General features: G+C 47.8%; 1 protein-coding gene across 1 annotated transcript in view; it reads left to right on the forward strand.

The window, feature by feature from the left end:
- Mvb12b (multivesicular body subunit 12B) overlaps positions 1 to 21,300 on the forward strand; it is a 149,057-nt gene that overhangs the window by 76,976 nt on the left and 50,781 nt on the right. The window contains exon 7 of the mRNA XM_028756971.1: positions 2,243 to 2,337. Within this exon, the coding sequence (XP_028612804.1) occupies positions 2,243 to 2,337 (95 nt within the window). The remainder of the gene's footprint in view (positions 1 to 2,242; positions 2,338 to 21,300) is intronic.

Below are 21,300 nucleotides of genomic sequence, written 5' to 3' on the forward strand. Positions count from 1 at the left end.
AGGCCATAGGGACAGGGCACAAAAAGCTGACCTGGAGCAGGTCTGAAAGCCATAGGCACAGGGCACAAAAAGCTGACCTGGAGCAGGTCTGAAAGCCATAGGGACAAGGCACAAAAAGCTGACACTGGAATTTGTGAATGTCGGGGTGGGGGCTGGGTTAAGCCAGCAAGCTCTCACAGCCAGTGGGGTTCAGTTTAAGGCAAAGGAAAATCTCCAGTGGGTTTGGATTGGCTCCACGCTCAGGCCTTCAGGAGCAGGACTCTAGGATGGTTGCAAGGTAAGGAAGGAAGGGTTGATTTGGGCTCACACTTGGGTCTGTCATGGTGGGGAAGGCACAGGGACAGGGGCTGAGGCAGCTGGCCACACGTGTCCACAGTCTGGAAGTGCAGAAAGATGGCACGATGCTCAGCTTGCTTTCTCCTGATTGCTCAGGCAGGGACCCACTGTCGCTGTGCATAGATTTGGGGTAGGTCTTCCCACCTCAGCCTGGTCTGTAAACTCCCTTCCTGACATGCCCAGAGACCTGTTTCCATGGAGATTCTAAATCCCATCAAGTTGACAAGATTAACCCTTACACCAACTTAAAGGGTTCACTGGTGCTCGCCACCTGGTTCTGTGACACTTGCTTTGTTTGCATCACAACCTGTTTCTGCTGACAGATGATATGTCTCTTCAGAGGCCACCTAGCTCCCAGGTGCTGTCATTGAGACTAGATCCCATAATCAGTGAACTGTGGCGGGCAGTGCCCTCAACCCACAGAGGGCCGGGCCACTATGTCCATCTATGTCCAGTGCGCTGCTGCCTGTTGGGGTTGCTGGCAGGGACCTTGAGTCTAGCATCACTGGCTTTAGAACCATGGCCGGGACATTGCCACCCAGCATGAGTGGCTCTCTATCCTGGGTCCATGTTCTGAGGCAGCATAGCTTTAAATAAAGTTGTCATTGCCTCCAGAAGATTTGGGGACCTGTGCCCTCTCTCATTTCCATTCTTACTGGTGTTTCTGTTAGGAGACCTGTCTCCTCTCTGAGTCTCCTGTGTCCTCAGCCCCATGTCTCTGCTTCCTTCCCGAGAGAAGGGGAGGTGCCAAAACTGTAGAAACTTTATTTCAGTTTACACTTGCCTGCTGAGTGGCTCCTCCCTCAAAGACTCTTCTGTCCGCATTCCCATGCCCCTTAGGTCACCCCACATATGTATACAGAAACCATCCCTCCCCCCCTGTGAGGTCCTGGATGCCACAGCCACCGCTTTCTCCCTTCACCCCTGCTTCCCTCTGTGGCAGAGAGGCCTGGGCACACAAGTCCTTTTGGGAAATGCTGTGCAGAGAACTGCAGTGCCTGAGCCAGCAGAAAGACCAAGAGGATTATGTCCAGCACTTGATTGGGTCAGCAAGTAGTCAGTGATTAGCCTGTGACAGAAACTGTCCTAGAAATAGGGAACAAAGTGACATGTGCCTCTGCTGTTGAGTTGACATCTGTCCCCGCTGAGCACACCTGAGCCCTGAGAGAACATTCAGGCAATTGGGTGAGGCCTGGGAGGGTGAGCAGGAATTCTGTGGTGATTGCCCCACTGGGATCTTTGCGTGAATAGCTGGGTGTAGCCCACACATAGGTAACTGAGCCATCTAAGGCGGCCCCGGGCAGGCCTCCAGGGAGCTGGTACTGCTGGTCTGCTCCCCAGACCCGCTGGGCCTGACTCTCCCCATCGATACGGTTCTCCTTGCAGGGTTGTCTGAGGCAGCCATGAGTATGCTAAGTGGGGTGCTTGCCCTGGACTCGAGCTCACTTCCACACTCTGGTCACAGGCTCGTAGCCAGCTTTGTGGGCCTATGGGAGGTGCTTTCCATGAGCATATACTGTGTGCTCTGTTCTGGGGGGTACAGGACACAGTGACTCAAAGCAAGGTGCCATGCTTACTGTCAGAGGTCGATAGTCTCCTACCTGAGAGTGAAATCCTTCACAACCTGTGGTGGATGTGGAAACCACTCTTCCCAGCCAGGGTGTTTTGGTATCTCACACTGAGCTCTGGGTTAGACTGCCAGTCTCTGTGAAATACCCTGTAGGATGGAAGAAAATGGCTACCGGTCTCCTGAGAAGGCCAAAGCTGTAGGAGAAGATGGAGGTCTTCTGAAGTGCCTGCTCTGCCACTCCAGAATGCTGTTGAGTTATAGGTGACATCATGTGCTTTCTCAGGCTAGGGGCCACAGCATACTGGTTATAACCACCTTTCTCCCCGTCTCCCCCAGGCACATCTCCCTGACGCTGCCGGCTACCTTCCGAGGCAGGAACAGCGCCAGCACAGACTATGAGTACCAGCTCTCCAACCTGTATGCTCTATCAGGTATGCGGGCCCCCGTCACAGGCATGCCAGCGCAGAACTGTGCGTGTGGCCACCGTCACAGGCATGCCAGCGCAGAACTGTGCATGTGGCCACCGTCACAGGCAGGCCAGCGCAGAACTGTGCCTGCTACTGCCTCACAGTCCCCGGCCATGCTGTCTCGTCCTGCAGAACCTGGCCTTCCCTTTCCTTTGTGTAGGAACTTAGAGAAAGGCCAGTGGTGTGTTTGGAAGCTAATGAGGTACAGTGTGTTGGTTTCTCAGGTTGGGGTGGGGGGACATTTATCACATCCTTTATCTGCCAGTGCAGGCAGGCCCTGCTGTACACACAGCGCTGCCCGCCATGTCCCTGCCTGTCCTCACCTCAGTTTCTCACAGGCAGCGTGTGTCCATCAGGGACACAGCCTGTTCTCCCACGCACACCCAGCGTCCGTGTCTGTGGTTTCTGACTTAGCCTGGAAATGGATAGCGTTCCTGTGGCAGGAACTTCATCAGGGAAGAGAAAAGGGACGGCCTCACTACAGAACAAAGATTCATGAGGTGTGAGGCCATACAGGTGACTCACCAAGAGCCCAGGAAGCCCACAAACACCCCCATCACTGGGGGCCCAGACAGGGTTGTTTGTCAGGGGAACACGGTAAATTGGCGCCACTTACCAGCACACATCCTTAATGCTGAGTGACATTTCGAACATGGGAACATGACATCCATTCATGTCCCATAATGAATCGGTTATTTAAAAGGTAATCTCTCTCTCTTTTCTAAAAACTGTAGCTTCAGGTTACTAAATCGGTGAGCTCCCACAGTGGTGTAATTCCTGTCAGTGTGCGTTCCTCTCCTTATGATCACTCCCTAATAGGTTTGGAAGTGAAAGCAAAGGCAGATTGTTCCATTTCTGGGCGACACTCCTGCTGGGAAGGGGGAGCCCTGAGTCCCAGCTCTGGCTATGCTCCAGGAGCCAGGGCAGGGGGGAGGGGTGGGTGGTGTGTGTCTAAGAAAAGTGTCTCTGGGGAGCACTGCTTCCGTACCATGACTATTTCAGGAGAGTCATCGAGGGAACTTAACAAGTTTGGAAGAATGGCCTGTTGTATAGAAACACTGACCTTTTCCCCAGATGCTCAGTGTCAGGTACATAACAGGACTGTGGAACCCAGATCCACTCCCCTCAGAGCCACGCAAGGACAGTGCCCTCACACTCTTCTCATCTGCAGCTTGCACATCTTACAGCTTTGGCACCGGGCAGCACCCACCATCCCTGTGTCCTCTGATGGCTTTCCCAGATGTTGATGCTGCCTCAGCAAATGGCCCACAGGGCACATGCTTTGGTGTGGTAGGAATGTTCTCATCTGCTCTGGACTGCTGCTTTCTCAATGCAGCGTTGATGAAGTGTTGACTGGACTCATTTCAGCTGCTGGTTTAGCAATAGCAAGGTAACAGCCTTAGGACACAGGGGAAGTGGGTCAGAAACTTCCTGTCCCATTTATATCCATGACAATCTGTGGGATTTTCATCTTCAGAGGTAGTTGAGGCTCTAGCCCAGACCACAGACAGCTCAGGTCTCCTCAGCAGCTGCAGGCACCAAATCACTCTGCCAGGAGCTGCCTCTCACAGGGCCACTAGAAATACCCTGTAGACCCTGGAGCTCCATGGAGGCCTCCGGCCTCACTATGGCAACTAGTGGAAGGGGAACTGGGAAGTTTATCCACCCCCTTCCATTCCTCCACATTGTCTGCCTACCTCTGTCTGTTCTAACTCAAGGACACAGAAACCACTCTGTCACCCCCACATGACTCTATCTGGTACCAAGTGGCACACATCTCAGTTTGGTATAAGGGTTTCTAGAGGTTTAGACCAAAATCAGCTGAGGTGACACGTGCCCCAGCCAGCCAAGCCCAGTGTTGACTCCCCAACACTGGAAGTTCTGAAAACCATGACATAAATCATCAGACCCTCTCCTCCCAGATGCCAGTGCAATCAGGACACTCTTCCGATGCTGAGCCCTTGGCGCATGCTCTCTGTGGTTCCTGAAGATAGACATAGCCATTTGATAATTTTTGACCCTTTCTGAGATAAGATGTTGGAACAGTGTGACTAGGAATGTAAAATGCAGTCCTATTGAATAAGTGTGGGGACATTTACTTTCCAGTCCCCTTCACTGAGCCAAGACAGTCTCCTTCCACCCGAGAGTATATGTACAGAGCCATAGCTCAGAGCTCCTGTGGCAGCAGAAGAGGCCATGCAGGATGCTGCCAGGCCAAAGTGTTGAGCTAACATCTGTTCTGCCCAGGAACACCAGACAAGTCCCTTGTCATGTGACCTGCTACCTGCAAGCTTCCAGGGTCTAGGGCTACCACCTCTGCCAGCTTGCTCCCTGTCTTTGGCCTCCCCTCACCAAGCCAGGCTCTGCGCTTTCATAGCCGTGTAGTGGTTTTTGGTCTCAGCACACGTCAGGCACACTGGCCATGATCTACCCAGTCCAGAGAATAGTTCTTGCTAGTGGAAGCAGGTGAGAAACTCACTGGCTCAGTGAAAGTCCTGGAATGTTCATATCCATTTTGCTGCCATCTTGAACCCCCCTTCCCCCCTCAAAAAAAAAGCCATGGAGGGTCACTTGGCCCTCATCCTTCCTCTCCTGGCACTGTCTTCTAGAAACTTCTTACGGATGTGCAATCTTACTTATCAAAAGAAGAGCTGGGTACCCACTAGGGTGAGGACTGTTGCCTCTGAGGCAAGCAGAGAAAGTGAGTATGGGCAAGGATGTCCTACGAACTGTCTGTCCAATGGCCTGGCATTTTAGTCATAAATGAAGGAAAAATACACACAACGTTGCCTTGTGAGGAAAAAAAACCTAATTGAATGTTCATTGAGATCTCTTTTTTAAAATATAAGTTCTAAGAAGATCCATACCAATGTGTTTAAGTCACTTTCTTCTTGCCGTGGGCAAGCAGTGGCTTGTGCATCTCTGACTGTCCCCTCTCATGCTGTCCTTTCTTGAGTGAACTCCATAGTCATGTGACTGCGGCCTATATGTTCCTCTAAGATATGAGTCCCTTTGAGGGTTCCTCTTGGCCTCAAATGGATCTGACTGGACACGTCACAAACAACCCTGAGGACTTTACCCGACTCCTCCTTTTTAGTATATCTTTTTTTTTTTAGGATACTCTTTAAAAGTTTAATTTTTATGTGTATGAATGTTTTGTCTGTATGTATATGCTTGTGCTGTGTGCCTGCCTAGTGCTCACAGAAGCTAGAAGAGGGCACCAGACCCCCCACCCCCGGAACTGGAGTTACAGATGATTATGAGCCCCAATATAGGTGCTGGGAATTGAACCCAGATCCTCTGGAAGAACAACCAGGGCTCTTAACCACTGAGCCATTTTTCCAACCCAGCATCTCTTATTAATAAATAGTCTTCTATGCCCTGTCAGCAGTGGCAAGGACAGAGGCACATCTGTACTCTATTGCCTGCAGTATCTAGTTGTTTTAGGAACCTAGACTTAAGTAAAGCAAGACACACTTGACTTTGATACAAAAAGAAATTTCAGGATGAGCCAGCATGAAGCAGGGTCATAGCTTGTTAAAGTAGAAAGGCACCACTGGAAAGAAGAAGGCATCCCCAGAGCACAGGGGTTTGGGAGTAAGGAGTGGATGGGGATGGGAGGATTCTCAAAGCAGGCCTCAGCTCGGCTCAGCATCCCAGCAGCAGCTGTATGCAGTGTTTCAGTGACTCTTGAGTTAACCTCAAGTGCTTGTTAAGAAGCCACCCCCTCCTTTTTTGATAAGATTGGTTTTGGACTCTGGGTGTTTCTTGGATAAGACTCAGAGCCACTGCAGTCTTGCAAAGGATCTCGGATGTGTCTTTTCTCTGTAAGGGGCTTTCCCATTATACATTTAGAAAACTAGATTTTGGGGAGGTGTGTTGGAATTTTTGGGGAGCCAGCTGATAAGAGCTTCATCCAGACCCTGGAGTGAGGAGCTCCTCTCCTGGCCTGCCCATCATGTTTCCCAGAGGCTTTCTTTTTCTTATAACTTTCTTCAGATGTTTAGATGTTCTGTTTCACCTGGTCTAAGGATGATTTTAGGTGGAGCCCAAAATACATTCAACAAAATCAACCTGGATGAGAGAAAATGATAGCCAGGTTCGGGGGGGGGGGGTAGGCTGCCAGCTGTCTGACAGTGGGATTGTTGGAGAGGTGCTAAGTATCCTTTTTCTTGATCACAGAAAATAGTCTTTCTTCCCAGAACACTGCAAGTGGAGAACAACTCCATGTGTGCGGTCCTGAAAGCGGAATGGAGTGAGCAGAGAGGCTGCGAGTGTGTGTCTTGTTGCAGCCAGCCCTGTCTCTAGTTCTGCTCTGTGTGATATTCCAGGTGGATAATTATCCCACAGATACATATTGAAAATCGCAGGTCCATCAGGCAACTCTGTATGTGGGTTGGAGAACTATAAATATTTACATTCATGGGCATTCAGTTCTTTTCATAGCACACCCAACTTTCTGTGCCAATAATGGTGTTTGATGAGAACAGTCCATGCGGCCTAGGGAAGGGTGTCTGTTTTCAGTTTAAATGGCCCACATCACTGGAGACCTTTGTGAGAAAAATGCACCTAGGGCACTGGATGCACCTCTCCAGCTCATGCTGTCACACACTGTGCCAGGCGGCTACCAGGACAGCACAGCTGTTCCAGAGGACTCCCGAGGGGAAGGTCTCCATGCCGTTTCCTAACCCAGGGTGCTTCTTCAGCTATGACAGATGTGCTTAGTGACTGAGCTTCCGAAGCAGTGGAAGCTAGGCACTCAGGCCTTTGTTGACTGCAGTTGTAGGCTTCACAAAATTGCCCTTTTTAAAATAGTTTTTTTAAACTAAAATATAATTACAGTTTCTCCCTTCCCTTTCCTCCCTCCAATTGTCTTTTAAACCCCAGAAAACTTTGTGGGAGGGCATTAAAGGTAGAAAAATTAAGCAAATACAAATGAAAACTGGCAAGCAAGGGAACCCAAACACCTCCAGCCCCTAGGAGGCGCCACAGTACAGAAACACTGCTGAGTCCAGTGCTGAGCAGAGGTGGGGACTTGTCCTTGTCCACCCCCAGGCAGGTGGCCCAGCATCCTGGTCTGCCCTGGCTCAATGGGAGGGAGGCTCCATGGCTTCGACTCCCTACTCCCCAGTATTAGGTTCCCCCACAAACACCCCTCGTTTTCTCTCTGATTACTAAAAAAAACATCTTCTGGGCCTCCATGGCTGCTCTCTTAAAAACAAGAGCCTTTCAAGGTGCTTAATACCGAGGAGGGCTGAAGGTGCCTGGGTAGAACTGTGTCCTCTTGTCAGGGCAGAAAGGAGGACAGCTTTGTCTGAACCAGAGATCTATGGATGAGCTGAACAACTCTGGCGTGGGCTGCAAAGGCACGAAGCAATTAAAAATAATTAATGATTTCAGAGAATCAGCCTTTCTCCGTGCAGTTTTAATCCAGTTCTCATTTAAATTGGAAGATGGACATTTAATTATCAGTATTATGAAACTCGTGATTTATACATTTCATCCAATGGGATAAAATTTCTGCCAGCAGCTCTTCATCTCATGGCAAAGAGACTGTGTGTCTGGGTGGGGATGCTGCTTGTTTAAAACCCTGCCAGCTTCACAAACAGAGCACTCCACCCATACATGGTCCCTTACATTTGAAATGACTAGTCTGTCTGTCCGTCTGTCTCTCTCTCTCTCTCTCTCTCTCTCTCTCTCTCTCTCTCTCTCTCTCTCTCTCTCTCTCTCAGTGGATATGATTGCTTATACCTGTAATCCCAGTACTAAGGAGACCAGGCAGGGATCAGATCTCCTCTGTGAGCTCTGACTAACTTGAGTCACACAGCATGACCCAAACAAAACATTGGAAATATGCCTGCCTCATGCTCAGTAAAACTTTGCAGGCTTGGAGCGAGAGGTGTGAGGCTCAGACAGCAGGGCAGCCCACATCTCCTGTGGCGTACAGAGAGTGAAGGTCTTGAGTAACACTTGGTTCCACTTGTGGCATGCTGTGTGTCTCCTTTTAGCTCATACATGAGCTGAGTGGGTCACTAATGATTGCCACCAAGGGAAAGAGCCTTCTCCAGCTCTTGGGAGTTCGTTCAGGATCCTGCCTCTGTGTTCCCAGTGTCCCTGTGGCCTTTATCTTCTGTGGACATGCTCTCGTGGCCTGAAATGATGTTGCATTTCCGACCTCTGCTTTCCTTTATCTATTGGAGTGCTCAGGGATACCTGGGACAACTTAGAAAGATGTTAGGTGAGTGCCTGTGTAGGCATCAAAGGTCCCAGCAGGGAGTAGCAACTTGATCCAGCCACAGAGTACAATGTGGGGGTGGGGGGTGGGGGGGTTCCTGAATGCAGCAAAAGCCTGTCTGACAGCAGTGCTCAGGTCCAGAGGGAAGTGAGTGGTAGCAAGGTTGGGGGACTTTGTTACCGCAGTGCGAGCTGTGGCTCACCTTGTGTCTCGTTGGCTCCAGCCCTGCCTGGCAGTAAGATCAAGTCTACAGAAAAATATAATAAGGAAAAGAAGAGCTGAACAGAAGGATGGGAATTGATCGCCCAGCGTATTTGTAGATCCTGATGTAAAGGGGTGGCTGACAGGTGGCCAGGTTCGCTCTGTACACAACCATGTGTGTGCTGTCAGGCGCACGCACACTGCCTTGTTTCGATTGATGAATTGCCTGCTTTCTTGATTAAACCTTCCGTCACTTAAGAAACAAAAAGCCTGTGTTTAGATGGCAGAGTGGGACATGTCAAAAAAATCTGTCTCCTTTACCTTTGTGCAGATGTGGGCACAGACTGTAACATGTATTATTAAAATGAATGTGGCATTTACTGTGCATTATTCCTTCCCTGGGAGAAAGGACTGTAAATTATATGCTAATAATAAGCTTTAACCCTTTCGAAATGCAGAAAGATTTAAGAGTGCAGATACTCACAGAGGCCTGGCTAATTGGATATGCTTTGTACATTCCCTGTGGTCACCGTGTCACAGGAGTTAATGAACACTACGCATAGGCACATTCACAGGGCACTCAGAGCTCAAGCTTGTGTCTCTGCAGGGCTCCACAGAGGGGCTGAGCCTGACACCCTGCCCATGGCCCATGGCAGGACCGTGCCCTATAAGTCCTCGGCATGAAATGTTAGTATGGCCCCTCCTCGTTTTCTAGAACCCCACTTGGCTGGGCTTGTGGTCTAGCCCAAGCAACTCCCTAGATACACAAGTGTTCCACCACTTGCCTGCTTGACCAGCCTTTTCTAACTGTAGTGTCCTGCTGTCCAGGTGGCAAATGCTTCCTCCAGGCATAGCCTGAGCTCTTCATCTGCCAGTCAGACCTGCATGTCTCCCGTGTCCCCAGCCATCAGTGACTGCATCCTTCCAGACCTTACCTGGCCAGATTAATCTGCCCTTTGACACATTGTACCCCTGTCCTGCCAGCCTGCCTCACTCTCTGTGCCCTTGCTTTCGGCTCTGCTTTTGCACCCAGCATAGTAGCACTTCCACCCACCTCTCCTCTTTGTGTCCTTTCCAAGCTATCTTCAAAGGCCTACTGTCAAGCTGCTCTTCTCAAAGCCTTTAGGGTTCCTCCACCCCAGTCTGTCACCATCCTCCTGGCTTACCCTACACTGCCTTGTGCTAAGCATCTTTAGTAGACAGAGGCCTGTTGAAAGCCTGGGGGTGGGCTTCTCCCCTTTCTAAGCCAGGAAGATGTAGGTAAAACAAAGTCCACAGAAGAATCAAGGCTAAGCCTCCACTCATTCGGCAGACTATGGGGGTCCATGGCAGGCTCTGTGATCAACAGGAGACCTGTTGACAAAGACTGTCACGTCATGTTCAGAATTTTGACACATGCTACCCAGCTTTCATAGAGAGAGAACTGCTGGGTGCACCCTCCCATCTTGTACACTGCACACATGCATGAATAGCGTCCCCTATGAGGTTGAATTATGCTCAGGCTAGTGATATAATGCTATAGTTGCTCTCCTACCTGGGAAATTCAAGACATGTCCAGTGCCCCCCTTTCCCTCCCCAGTTGCTGGGAGGATTCAGGGTTTAGTGAAAACAGCTTGCAAGGCAGGAAGTCTAGTGGGAACATGGGTGTTCTCCGTACTCACTGCCTCTGCAGGACATGACCTGTGGAGGAGCCCAGAGATTTGTGGGGAGTTGTGACTCAGGACACACTGGCACATGCCCAGCATGGTCTTCACTGCAGCCTCATGCTCCCTCACAGAAGTCTGATAGATATGGTCACTTCTGAATGTTAGGGAAAATACGTTCTCCCCCACCCCAGTCCAGAGAAATGGGCGGTAAAGGCTCTCTGCTACAGTTCAGCCAGCATCTCTGGAAGCCAGGATGCTGACACGCATCATCACTTAGAAATGGGCTGTTTTCTGTGGCAGACAGCCCACAGGCCCTTCTGGGGAGGCGACAGGATGACGGCTCAGGGGCAGGAAAGAGGGAAGTGCCAGGCAGGCAGAGCCTGCCAGCAGCATCTATAAAATCTTCCTCTATGTGCCTTTGGTGTCTGCAGGAAAAATTCTTGATGGAGCTGATGGCTGCCGAGGCCTTTGTGTGCTCTCTGCAGGTGGGGGAGCACCAAGACGTATTCCAGTTTCGTCATTGTGGAAAATAAAAATATTATGAGGTGACAGGTACTTCAGAGCTCTTAAGAAGGTGGCCGACTCCCACTGCGTTCTCAGTCTGTGTTTGGTTTGAAAGCCTGGCAGAGCTTGGGCAGCAATGCCTTAAATCCATAGGTGAGGCAGTCAAAGGGCTTTGGATTGACCTTGGCAGGGACTTGCAGATAAACTTCAGGCCTGAGTTTGCCATCAGGGATCTGAGCAGCACCGAGTCTGGATGGAAGCCCCATTTCCCAGGCCAGTTTGTCAAAAACAACTGCAGTTGTCTAGGACAAGATGTGGTCACACTCCCATGGGGCCACAGGTACCATGGATACATGCAGCTCAACGTGGTCCAATACCCTGCCTGATACTCTGTATCTACAGGCCATAGACCTCATGGGCACTCTGTGTAGACACTACCCTGACTGAGAACAGATATCTAAGCACACTCCTTTCTCCCATGTGTTTATCTTCTCATAATTTCCTTCCTGGAAGAGGACCCCATTGCAGGCCTGGCCCAGAACATACTAGTAATCAAGGAAGTGCACTTGATCCCAGCACTGCATCTGCTCTTGACAGCTTTGCCAGAGTTTGCTGGACACTGCTGTCTGCAAAGGCTTACATATCAAGTTTGCCTTTTGTTCTCCATGTGTGTGTCTCTCACAGTATCAACCGTCAGCTGAGAAGGAAGGAGAGGATATTAAGGTAACGTCTTTCAGTTAAACACATTTAGGGAGCTGAAATAGATAAAGCATATCTATTTTATTAAGATAGATGGAGTTAATAGAGATAATTATTTAATTATACCCACCCTTCCCCAGGTACTTCACGTGTGCAGAACCCCCATGTGCACTGTGTGTGCATTTTGCCACTTAATTTAAAACCCAAGACAATTCTAAGTGGGAAAAAGAGTTTAGAGAGATGGACCCACTCAGGGTTACACCCAGGGCTGAGATTTAAATCCGGGCTGGACATCAGGCCCTGAGGCCATGACTCTCATTCAGTCCAGATTGCTGTGTGTTTCTCTCCCTTTGCCAGCCTGAAAGTTGAAAGTGTACAAGCCCAAGTGATTCATAACAGCACCCAAGTGTCAGGGTGGCCCCAGTGTGCTAGAAATCCCTAGTGGCCCCAGCCTCTCGGATCTCACTAGAGGGAGGGGCCTTGAACATGTGGTTGACTAGGATCTCTAAGTTCCAAGGGCATCAGGAGCAGGCAAAGATGCCACAGCAGTGTTGCTGCTCTCCAGACCCACCTGCAGGTCCTTTCTGGTACAGCTCAGGGGATGAAGGAGGCCCCTCCAACAACCCCTTATCAGGATTGGAACTGTACGAGTTGTGCTGTGTATGTCTTTGTCTAGAAATCTCTGGATACCAGTGTCCTTATGCTGCCATCTTCTGTGAACCTTAAAATGATAGGAGGTGGCCCCGAACCCACCATGCCACATACTGGGATTGAACCCTCAATTCCTTTCCCTGTTGTGAGCTTTATGGCTCCATGAGTTCCTGTGTCTGTCCACCAGCATCAGGTCCCATCTGAACCTGTGACCACCTCGGCCTCACCTGCCTGTCCTTCCTCAAGGCTTCATTCTCTAGATGAGGCCTCCAAAGAGCCAGGGATGGCGAACAGTTGCAGCTCTTATGTTCCAGCCACCTCTCTGGAGAGACCCCAACCTATGACCCATGATCTGCCAGCCCATGTCCCCTCTGCTTCACACCCCCCTTTCTCTGCCTGCCTGGGGCCTGGGAAGTATGGGGCTCAAGCTAGCATCCTGAGATTTACCAGGCAATGATGCAGCTGCACAGGAGTGGGTAATCGGCTCAGAAGCTGCCCAGTGTCTCACGCCAGAGTATCCTCCCTTCTCTAGGGACAGATGCATCTGACTTCTGACAGCTGCACAGAGGAGACCCAAGCCTATTTAAGGACAGCAGAGCTACCTTTAAAGCACCTGAGTCTACCCCTTCCCCCACCCCACCTCATCTTTCCTTCCATGCTGCCATGCATGCCCACTGCACTTCCTTCTTAGTTATAGTCAATGGTGAGCCTAAGTCCCTTTGTGCTATTTACTGGAAGGAAAGGAGGGAGGGAGGAAGAAGAGAAAGAGGGGGGTGAAAGGAGGGAGAAAGAGAGCGTGTACCTTTGGTCCAGCCTGTATTTGGATGGAATTATTTGTTACATATCTCAGAGGATGAGGCTTTCACGCTCAGATTTGTCTTAGCATCGACTCTGGGATAGTGAATGATGCCAAACTTCCCTCCGAGGTGAGGTCCTTTGTTGCCGAGTGCTTTCCCATGCCTGGCATGCTTTACAGTACGAGTAATCTCTTGATCCATTGGCAAAGTGACATCCATAATCTTGAAAGAGAGAGTGAAGCTTACCTCGCTGGCCCTGCACATCGCTCTGGTGACACACGTAGGCGTCCTTAATTGTTCACTCCCTAGAGGCAGTGACACGCTGAGCTGTATGTGCCTTGACTTGTGTATTTACTTCAGATACATCCAGTGCCAGCAGAACTCTGTCCTTAGAGAAGATCTTTGTCTTGAGCATTACCTGGTCCCCAACTCTTAATATTTCTGCCAAAGGTACTGTCACCTCTATAGTCTCAGGGCAGGTGGCTTCTTTGGCCACTGAGCTTCCTGGTTGCATATGTTTCCTGTGCAGCTTGGGCATTGTGCTTGACTGCCCAGGTCTAAGGAAGGAGCCCTACCTTTAGCTAACGTGTCTTGTTCAGGATTATTCAGGACTGAGAAGATGGTTCAGTCAGTAGAGTGAGGAACTGAGACCAATCCCCAGCACCCACAGACAAAACCTTGGAGTGGTAGCTTCCAGTGCTGGGGAGGCAGAGACTGAGGACTCCCTGGAGGTCAGTGGCCAGCAGCCTAGCTTAGTGGAAAGCTCTGGGCCAGGAAGAGACTGTCTCAAAAAACTGAGGAGGATAGCCTTCCTGATGACCCCTGACCCCTGAGGCTGACCTCTGACCTCTACACACATGTACACACACACACACACGCACACACAGTAGTTGTCTTCATAGCTAAAGTTCAGGGTTCATCTAGGAGAGCAAAACAAAGATATCTCATTTCCCAGTGTGCTGAGCACCCAGCCAGGATCAGACTTACAGGAGGTACTCAATATGTATGGTCTTGATTCAGAGAGGAACTGGTCTTGGGGCCATTCCTGCCTTGATGCTGTCCAGTTCAGATGCATGAATAGCGATTTTTTTTTGTAACATCATTTCCTTTATCTCTTTTTGTAAGCTTGAATCACACTTTCTCTTCTGGCTTTAGCAAATTAGAAATAACATCCACAAAGGGCACTCCACAAATGGTAGCTGTCGTATGTGCCTTTAGCCTGGCTCAGAGGTCCTGCTCTCGCCTAGCCAGCCAAGCTGTAAGAAAGCTGGGAAGTAGGCCCTGACTGAATTCAGGGTCTTACTGTATCCTGCAGGCAACCTCCCACTTCCTGCCTTAGAAGCCACTGCTTGCTTGAGATGCCAGTTTACTGGGTAAGAGAAGTTTGATGGTTTCCAGGTTTTAAGGCCTGAGATCCCCTTCCTCTTTCCCTACTCAGCTCTTATCTGAGAGGGGGTCTTCTTTTTTTTTATTGGATACTTTATTTATTTGCATTTCAGATGTCATCCTCTTCCCCCATTTCTCCTTCCTAGAACCCTCTATCCCACCCCCTCCCTCCTTTTTGCTTTTATACCATCTTAATTACATGCATGTATTAAGGTCAGTTCTAGGTTGAGGGACTAACAATACAGTAGATGCAAATGATCTTCTATGAAAGCGGGTTTTCTCCTCACTCCTTGCTTCTTCCCCCCCCCCCCCCCCCCCCCCCCCCCCCCCCCCCGCCTAGGCCCTTTAGCAAAATAACATCAGCAATTATAAAAGCCCCGGTCCTGGCCACGGAACCACATTCGAGTGAAGCCTATCATACCGCAGTCCTCTAAGGGCACCACACAGAATCCTTCCATGTGTCCTCTGACTTAGAGAGGGGACATGCTCCAGTCCATGCAGGAGGCCATGGTCACCGTTACAGGTGAGGCCACAGAGGCTAAGGTGGCTCATTTTCTCAGGCTACTTTTTTTTTCCTTTTAAGATACTGTGCCTTTTATTTTGATTTAATGAGGACAGACATTTTAATCAGAGGTTAGTCATTTATTGTTGCAAACTATTGTTTTGATTCATCATTTTTGCAGATAATTAAATGGTTGAGTTGGCACAGTGTGTCTACTTTATTAAAACAAGTAATTTTGGGGGGGAAAGAGATGCTATTTTTTGGATCACTGCACAAGAATTGCTTTTATCTTCATCTCTGAACACATTTTTCGGCTATTGGGCAGAAAGCTCTCGTGTTCTCTCTGGCCTGGAGGGGACCAGCCTTGCCAGATTAGATGTTGGCCACTCTGCCCTTTGAAACGAGAGCTGTGGTGTAAATCCTACATTCTCACCTTCTCAGAAGACCTGGGTTTTAATTGGATTGGGGGAAAGAGCCTTACAAGTTATGAGCTTTGCTGAGCAGCAGTCCTTAATTGAAGCCCCGGTGGTGGGTGGAGTTTAAAGTCAATTACTGCTTGCCCTATTATACTTTACACACCTAGGATCTGAGAAAGTCTGCCACTTAGTGCAAAAATGAAAAGGTTACTCGCACTGGTTGGCACGCACCTCTGAGTCTCCATTTGTAAATGTGTTCACTACATGTATTTGTGTGTTTGCAACTTGTAGCTTGGGGCTCTGTCCACCAGCTAGCTGTATTTCTCACCAGGAGTAACCTTTCAGACTGGTCCTTCAGGGCTGCTTGGAGCAGTTTTGCACACAGCCCTTCATCTGGCCATCCAGCACACTTGTAGGCACTGTGGCTGGCTGGTGCCAAAGAGGCCATAGACCACTCCACTCAAGGGCTATGAACTAGCCAGGGAGCAGCCCTTTGGGGTCTATTTTTAAAGAACAAATTGCTCACAGCATTTGCTTTCTTTGATTTTCCCATGTTTGTGTCCCAAATCAGTTAATTCACTCATTAAAAGGATTTATTTTGGGTGTACCAATTAAAACTTTGGAGAATAATTTTTGCTGAGCAGTGCAGACTTCTGAAAGCACAATTTATAACAGCTTCTGCCCTTTTCCGCAGAGAGCCACTTGCTAGGACCTTAGAACCCCACCCCATCCCCATGCTGGAGATAGTACAAAATTCCAGTTCTTTGTCCCACAGCCCCAGGCTGCTGTGTGTGCTGCTGACAGAGCCCAGCCCACCCTTTGTTTTAAGGTGCACTCCAAGGCGGCAGAGTCCACCCAACCCAGGAGCGCTCGCTCTGTTTGTTTGCTTGCAGGAAGCCTATAGTTAATTTTTTTAATAGGAAGCTGCTGTGTAGTTTGGATATTTAAACAGTTATTAACCGAATGACAATTAACAGATTGCATAGACAGATTTTCTTTTGAAAACCTCTGAAATTGAGTACAGTTTGCAAAACTATCACGGCATAGTAATGACAATGAATTTTGATTTCCCGGAACTGATATTAGACTCTTTATTAAACTATGTGCATCTGCTTTTAATTTACTCCAAATAATTGGAAAATGCAATGAAGCTTTCCAATTAAAGCAGGGCTTTATGCTGTTTAATAATACCCCATAATATTATAGCTTACGAAGTGACAGGTGAGGTGGTGTATGAATAAAACATAAAGGCAGCAATAAGGGACAGAAAACCAGAGACAGTTGTGGGGATTTTAAATGCTGGATGTAATTTGCATATATTAATCTCTTCTTTTCAGCCTTATCAGGCGTTCTTCAGTATTTGAAGTTAAAATAGCGTTGACAGGCGGGAGTATGCTTAGTTTTTTCAAGGATTTATTACTTGTATAATTTCTGATCTTTAATAAGCAGATATGACTGATCCTCATACTTCTATAGAAATCCGTTAATTGTTCCAGATGGCGTGTACTGATTATGCAAAATTACTTTTCACACCGTTTTTTTTTTTGTGATGGAGTTTGGAGTAAAATTAAATTTTTTATAGCCTTCTTATCATGCTGTTTTACAGTGGTTTTTCCACAGAAGTTGAATTTAATCTACTATATTACATTGACCAGCACAGTTATTCTAATGTAGCGTTTTGTGATTTGACAAAGAATAATAGAACACATTGCTCATTGTTCATCACTGTGTCCCTAATAAAAAGGAGCTCCTGTACATGGAGCGTGGCTGTTATTTATGAAGAATGCCCTCGTTTGTGCCGTTAAAAACGCAAAATTGTATTATGGAGTAGTTTCTTTTGGGGAGAGGCAATCAGGAGACAGTAAGTGGAAAGAGGCTTGCTGCTTCCGGTTTCCATGCAGGGGGAGGAGTCCTCTTTTAACGACTGCTGTATTTGAATTGTGTTACTTTATTCTTTCTTGGGTGGGGGGAGCCTGCATAATCTCGTTCTATTAAGAGAAGTGCCATGGGCTGACTTGTCTTGATTTACATAATCCCAGAAGCCTGCCATAATTGAATAGCTTGCGTAAAAGGTGGTAGCACTTGGGTACAAGGTATCAGGAAGAAGAGAACTGCATCAGACAATTTAGTTCTCCAAGTATCAGCTTATTGCCAGGCATCTGAGCCGGGATCAGGTCAGAGTCTGAGTTGTCCTCCTGCCACTGATACTCATGACAGCCGGTTCTGGCCAGCTCCCAAAGTTGGAGCTTTAGGTTGGCAAGCAGGATCTGAGACACCCCACAGACTCAGCCCAGAAGAACCCTGAAGTCATTGCCTTGATTCAAAGGTCATTCGGGTGGGTGTGTCAGTTTTCTTTTGCACTAAAATTTCCCTCATTTGGTTGGGGCTAGGGATCGGGTGTGGCTTATAGCAGTGCCATGACAAAGAAAAAAATCTCATGAAGGTCTGTAGCATGCTAAACAGTGTGGATGATCGGGAGTTTGACTTGTCTTCAGAAGAGATGCTGTGATGTTTGCAGTGACCCAGGTCCAGTGGCACCACAGCCACACCACAGTCCTGGAGGCCGCTGTCTTGTTTGATCAGACTTGGTGATAATTTGGTCTGTTTGAGGAGTTTAAATCCCAACAGCCCTGGGGAAGCCAAACCCTTTTCTTTAATATTCTTGCATTAACCACACCAAGTGTTCTTCACCTGGGAGCCCTGGCGTGGAAACAGGACTTCACTCACATTTCCACAGGCTCTAGTAAAGCAAAGGCAAGCAGAAGGCCGCAGACCCTGCAACAGAGCCTGCCCATCTGGATTTTCAGGGGAGCACTAGACACAGGCAGTGAGCAGCCCTGAGGAAGAGCGTGGGTTGCCTGGATACACCTGTCACCTGTGCAGCACGCACGCTCAGAACCGTGTCTGTTTTGCTGATTCCAGTCTTCAAAGCATGTTTGTTTGAATTCTGTTTTCACTCTAATCTGAAGGAAATTTAAAGTTAAATATATGTGACTTCAACCCATGAAACCACACATGGAAATAACTCAAAACCCTGAGCAGCTGCATTTGACAGTACTCAGATTCTGTTTCCATTTTCCTTCTACGCTACTTACAAAAACTTGGGATCTTTCATATACACTTTTTCATAAACTACAAATGAATTTTTTAAATGAAAGTTATGCAAAAATGGGAATGAATAAATCAGACATGATTAAAAATATTTGTTCTAATGCAGTATAATTTGGTAGTAATGTGTTCATCGGGATAGCTTACGGCTACATTAAGTGGACAGACTTTATATGGATTCTCTAATTTTAATCTTCAAAATGCTATCTAATGTCTCATTAAGACTTGCATATAATGTATCTTAAGTACAGTCATTAAATATAGTTTAGGGAGATTTATGTTCAGATACTGCTTAAAGATGTTTTAATAGGCCCATTTACTCTGATGATATTAATGAGCTCTTAATCCAGCTGAAGCTTCTCAAACTAGTGGCAAAGACTCCAGCCTGAGTTTGGAGACTTGGGATTGATACCTGCTTTGGACAAGAGCCCAGAGCTTAGCCCCGTTGACACTTGGGGTCAGGGTGAACCTCTTGTCAAGACCTGGAGTTTAGAAAAGGGCCTTCCCTTTTCTTGCTGTGACTGCTGTCCACAGGGACAGTCCCTTTGCTCCCCCAAACCACTTGCAGGACATGCAGAGACTAACTTGGCAGAACCTTTCATCTCTAAGGTCACTTGCGAGGCCCCCAGCATCATAGGGAGAATGAGGGTTAAAGCTGTCACTACCCTTGTGGTGGGAGCGTCTGCCAGGTGAGGCCGGCACAGCCTGCTGTCCTTATGGAACAGCCTCGCTCCACTGTGAGCACGCTGTAAAAGGTCACATGGCTGAGTTTCCATCTTTCAGGAGTGTAGCATGGCTGAAATACACATAATAAAGTAGTCCTGCTAATTCAAAGGCATAATGGGAAGATATCCTGAGAGCCAGGTGTTACCAAAGCACATCCCAGCACCGTTTCTAAAAATGTTTTGTGAGGCTGGGTATCACCAAACATATATAGTGTTTCCCAAGACCCATTTTTAAACATCTCTGTATTGCCCCCTCTTTCAGAGAATTATTGAAAAGTACATTTTTTGGTTTCAATTATTTTTTAAGCAAAAGGGGAGGAAAAGAACGTGTGAGTTCAGAGACTTTTCTAATTACTAAATTGGTTTGTTATAAAAAGATAATAGCAAATTTCTTCTTTTTGTAATTGGACATTTCTTCCCTGTAGGCTAATTCAGGCACAGCCCGTGCATACACAATCGGTTGTACTTCTGAAAAGCCATAACTAGCTAATAACAGCTACAGTGTCATCAAAGAGTAATGGTGTGCTGATTAGCATAATTAATGACAAATGGTGGTACGGAATTGGTGGATTGGTTTAGTGGATGATGAATGCGGCGAGGCCCTGGCTGGGGCCTGCCAACGAGGCCTCGCTGGCTGTCAGCCCTTCTGTTCTCGCCCAGGCAGCTCTCATTAGTCACGATGGGAGGTGCCAGTTTGTGTTCTGTTGCAGCACAGAAAACTTAATAATCCAAACAAACGTGATTCTTTTTTGCCTGTGTATTTACTCACGAAATTCTCCACTCCCCTGTTCCTACTGTGGCCAGAACATAAGTCACTGCTGTTTCTAGGTCCTTCCTGTCGTCTGAACAGAACAAAAGGAGGATGGCAGAGGCACAGTCATGTGGCCGAGCAGCACTTCTGTTTATCTGTAAGTGTAGTGGGAAACCCAGTAAGCTATACGTTCTGTCCTGATAGAAGACCAGCGCATTTATCTTCAGTTGTGATTAATTTGCATTCGCCAATGAGGCTGATAAAAAAGGGTTTACCTTTTAGCCTTTAGAGGAAAAAGCATTTCTCTGCAAGATTTCTTGGGAGACCACTCCTTAACCGATAAGAAGCAACTCCTTTATCAATAAAGATGAAAATCCTTCATTTGCATTACTGAATGAGACTAATTATTATATAGTTAATTAGCATCTGGAAATGAGGATTATCTTAATTACAAAGCACAATTTCCCTAATAGCTACAAAACTGTAAGTTTGATCTGTGTGGAAATTGGTAACTATTATTATGTAATTAGTGATAGCATTAAATAGTACAGAATATTTAGACATGATTTGCATATGCAAATGTCATTTACCTGAGCCAAACAAGTGGACCATTAATGATTAGAGCTTGATGCATCCAGACGGAAAGTTCTAGAGCCCTGAATAGAACTCATTGTGCCAAAGTCTAAATTAGAGGTGGAGTCAGTAAGCACCTTCTGTATTTAGGCAGTCCAGTGGATTTTGCTGTAACGGGAGTTAATGGCTGAGTGATTTCATAATGAAGCCACCTACTCAGGGAACTGGACTCTTGACTGATTTCTCCATGGCTCCTCTTGATTCTTACAAGTATTTGCCCTGCACGTTTAGCAATTCTGAGTCTGGGATCTTTCTTACAGCTAATACAAACACTTAAAAAAAATTAGCTCATACACATGCCTGTGTGTGTGTGCACGCATGCATTGAAGGAGTGTACTCATACCAGGAGGACCTATGGAGATCAGAGAAAAGCTTGTGGGAACCAGTTCTTCTACCAGTACTCCACGTCAGGCTTGGTGGTCAGTACCCTTACCCACAGAGTCTCATGGTGATGCACACAGGAGTGCAGCCAGCGAGAAGACTGAAGATGGAGCCCCTGGGTCCCCTGGGTGGAGAGTATGATTCTATGATTCAGACCTTTCCAGAGTTTGCCTCTATGGTTCTGGAGGCATCTCCCCTCAGAGCTGATTCTTCTCTGTGTCTCTGTCTCTCTGTCTCTGTCTCTGTCTCTCTCTCTCTCTCTCTCTCTCTCTCTCTCTCTCTCTCTCTCTCT

The sequence above is a fragment of the Grammomys surdaster genome, unplaced genomic scaffold (assembly GCF_004785775.1).
Source record: "Grammomys surdaster isolate TR1022 unplaced genomic scaffold, NIH_TR_1.0 126133, whole genome shotgun sequence".
In the NCBI taxonomy this organism is placed as follows: Eukaryota; Metazoa; Chordata; class Mammalia; order Rodentia; family Muridae; genus Grammomys; species Grammomys surdaster.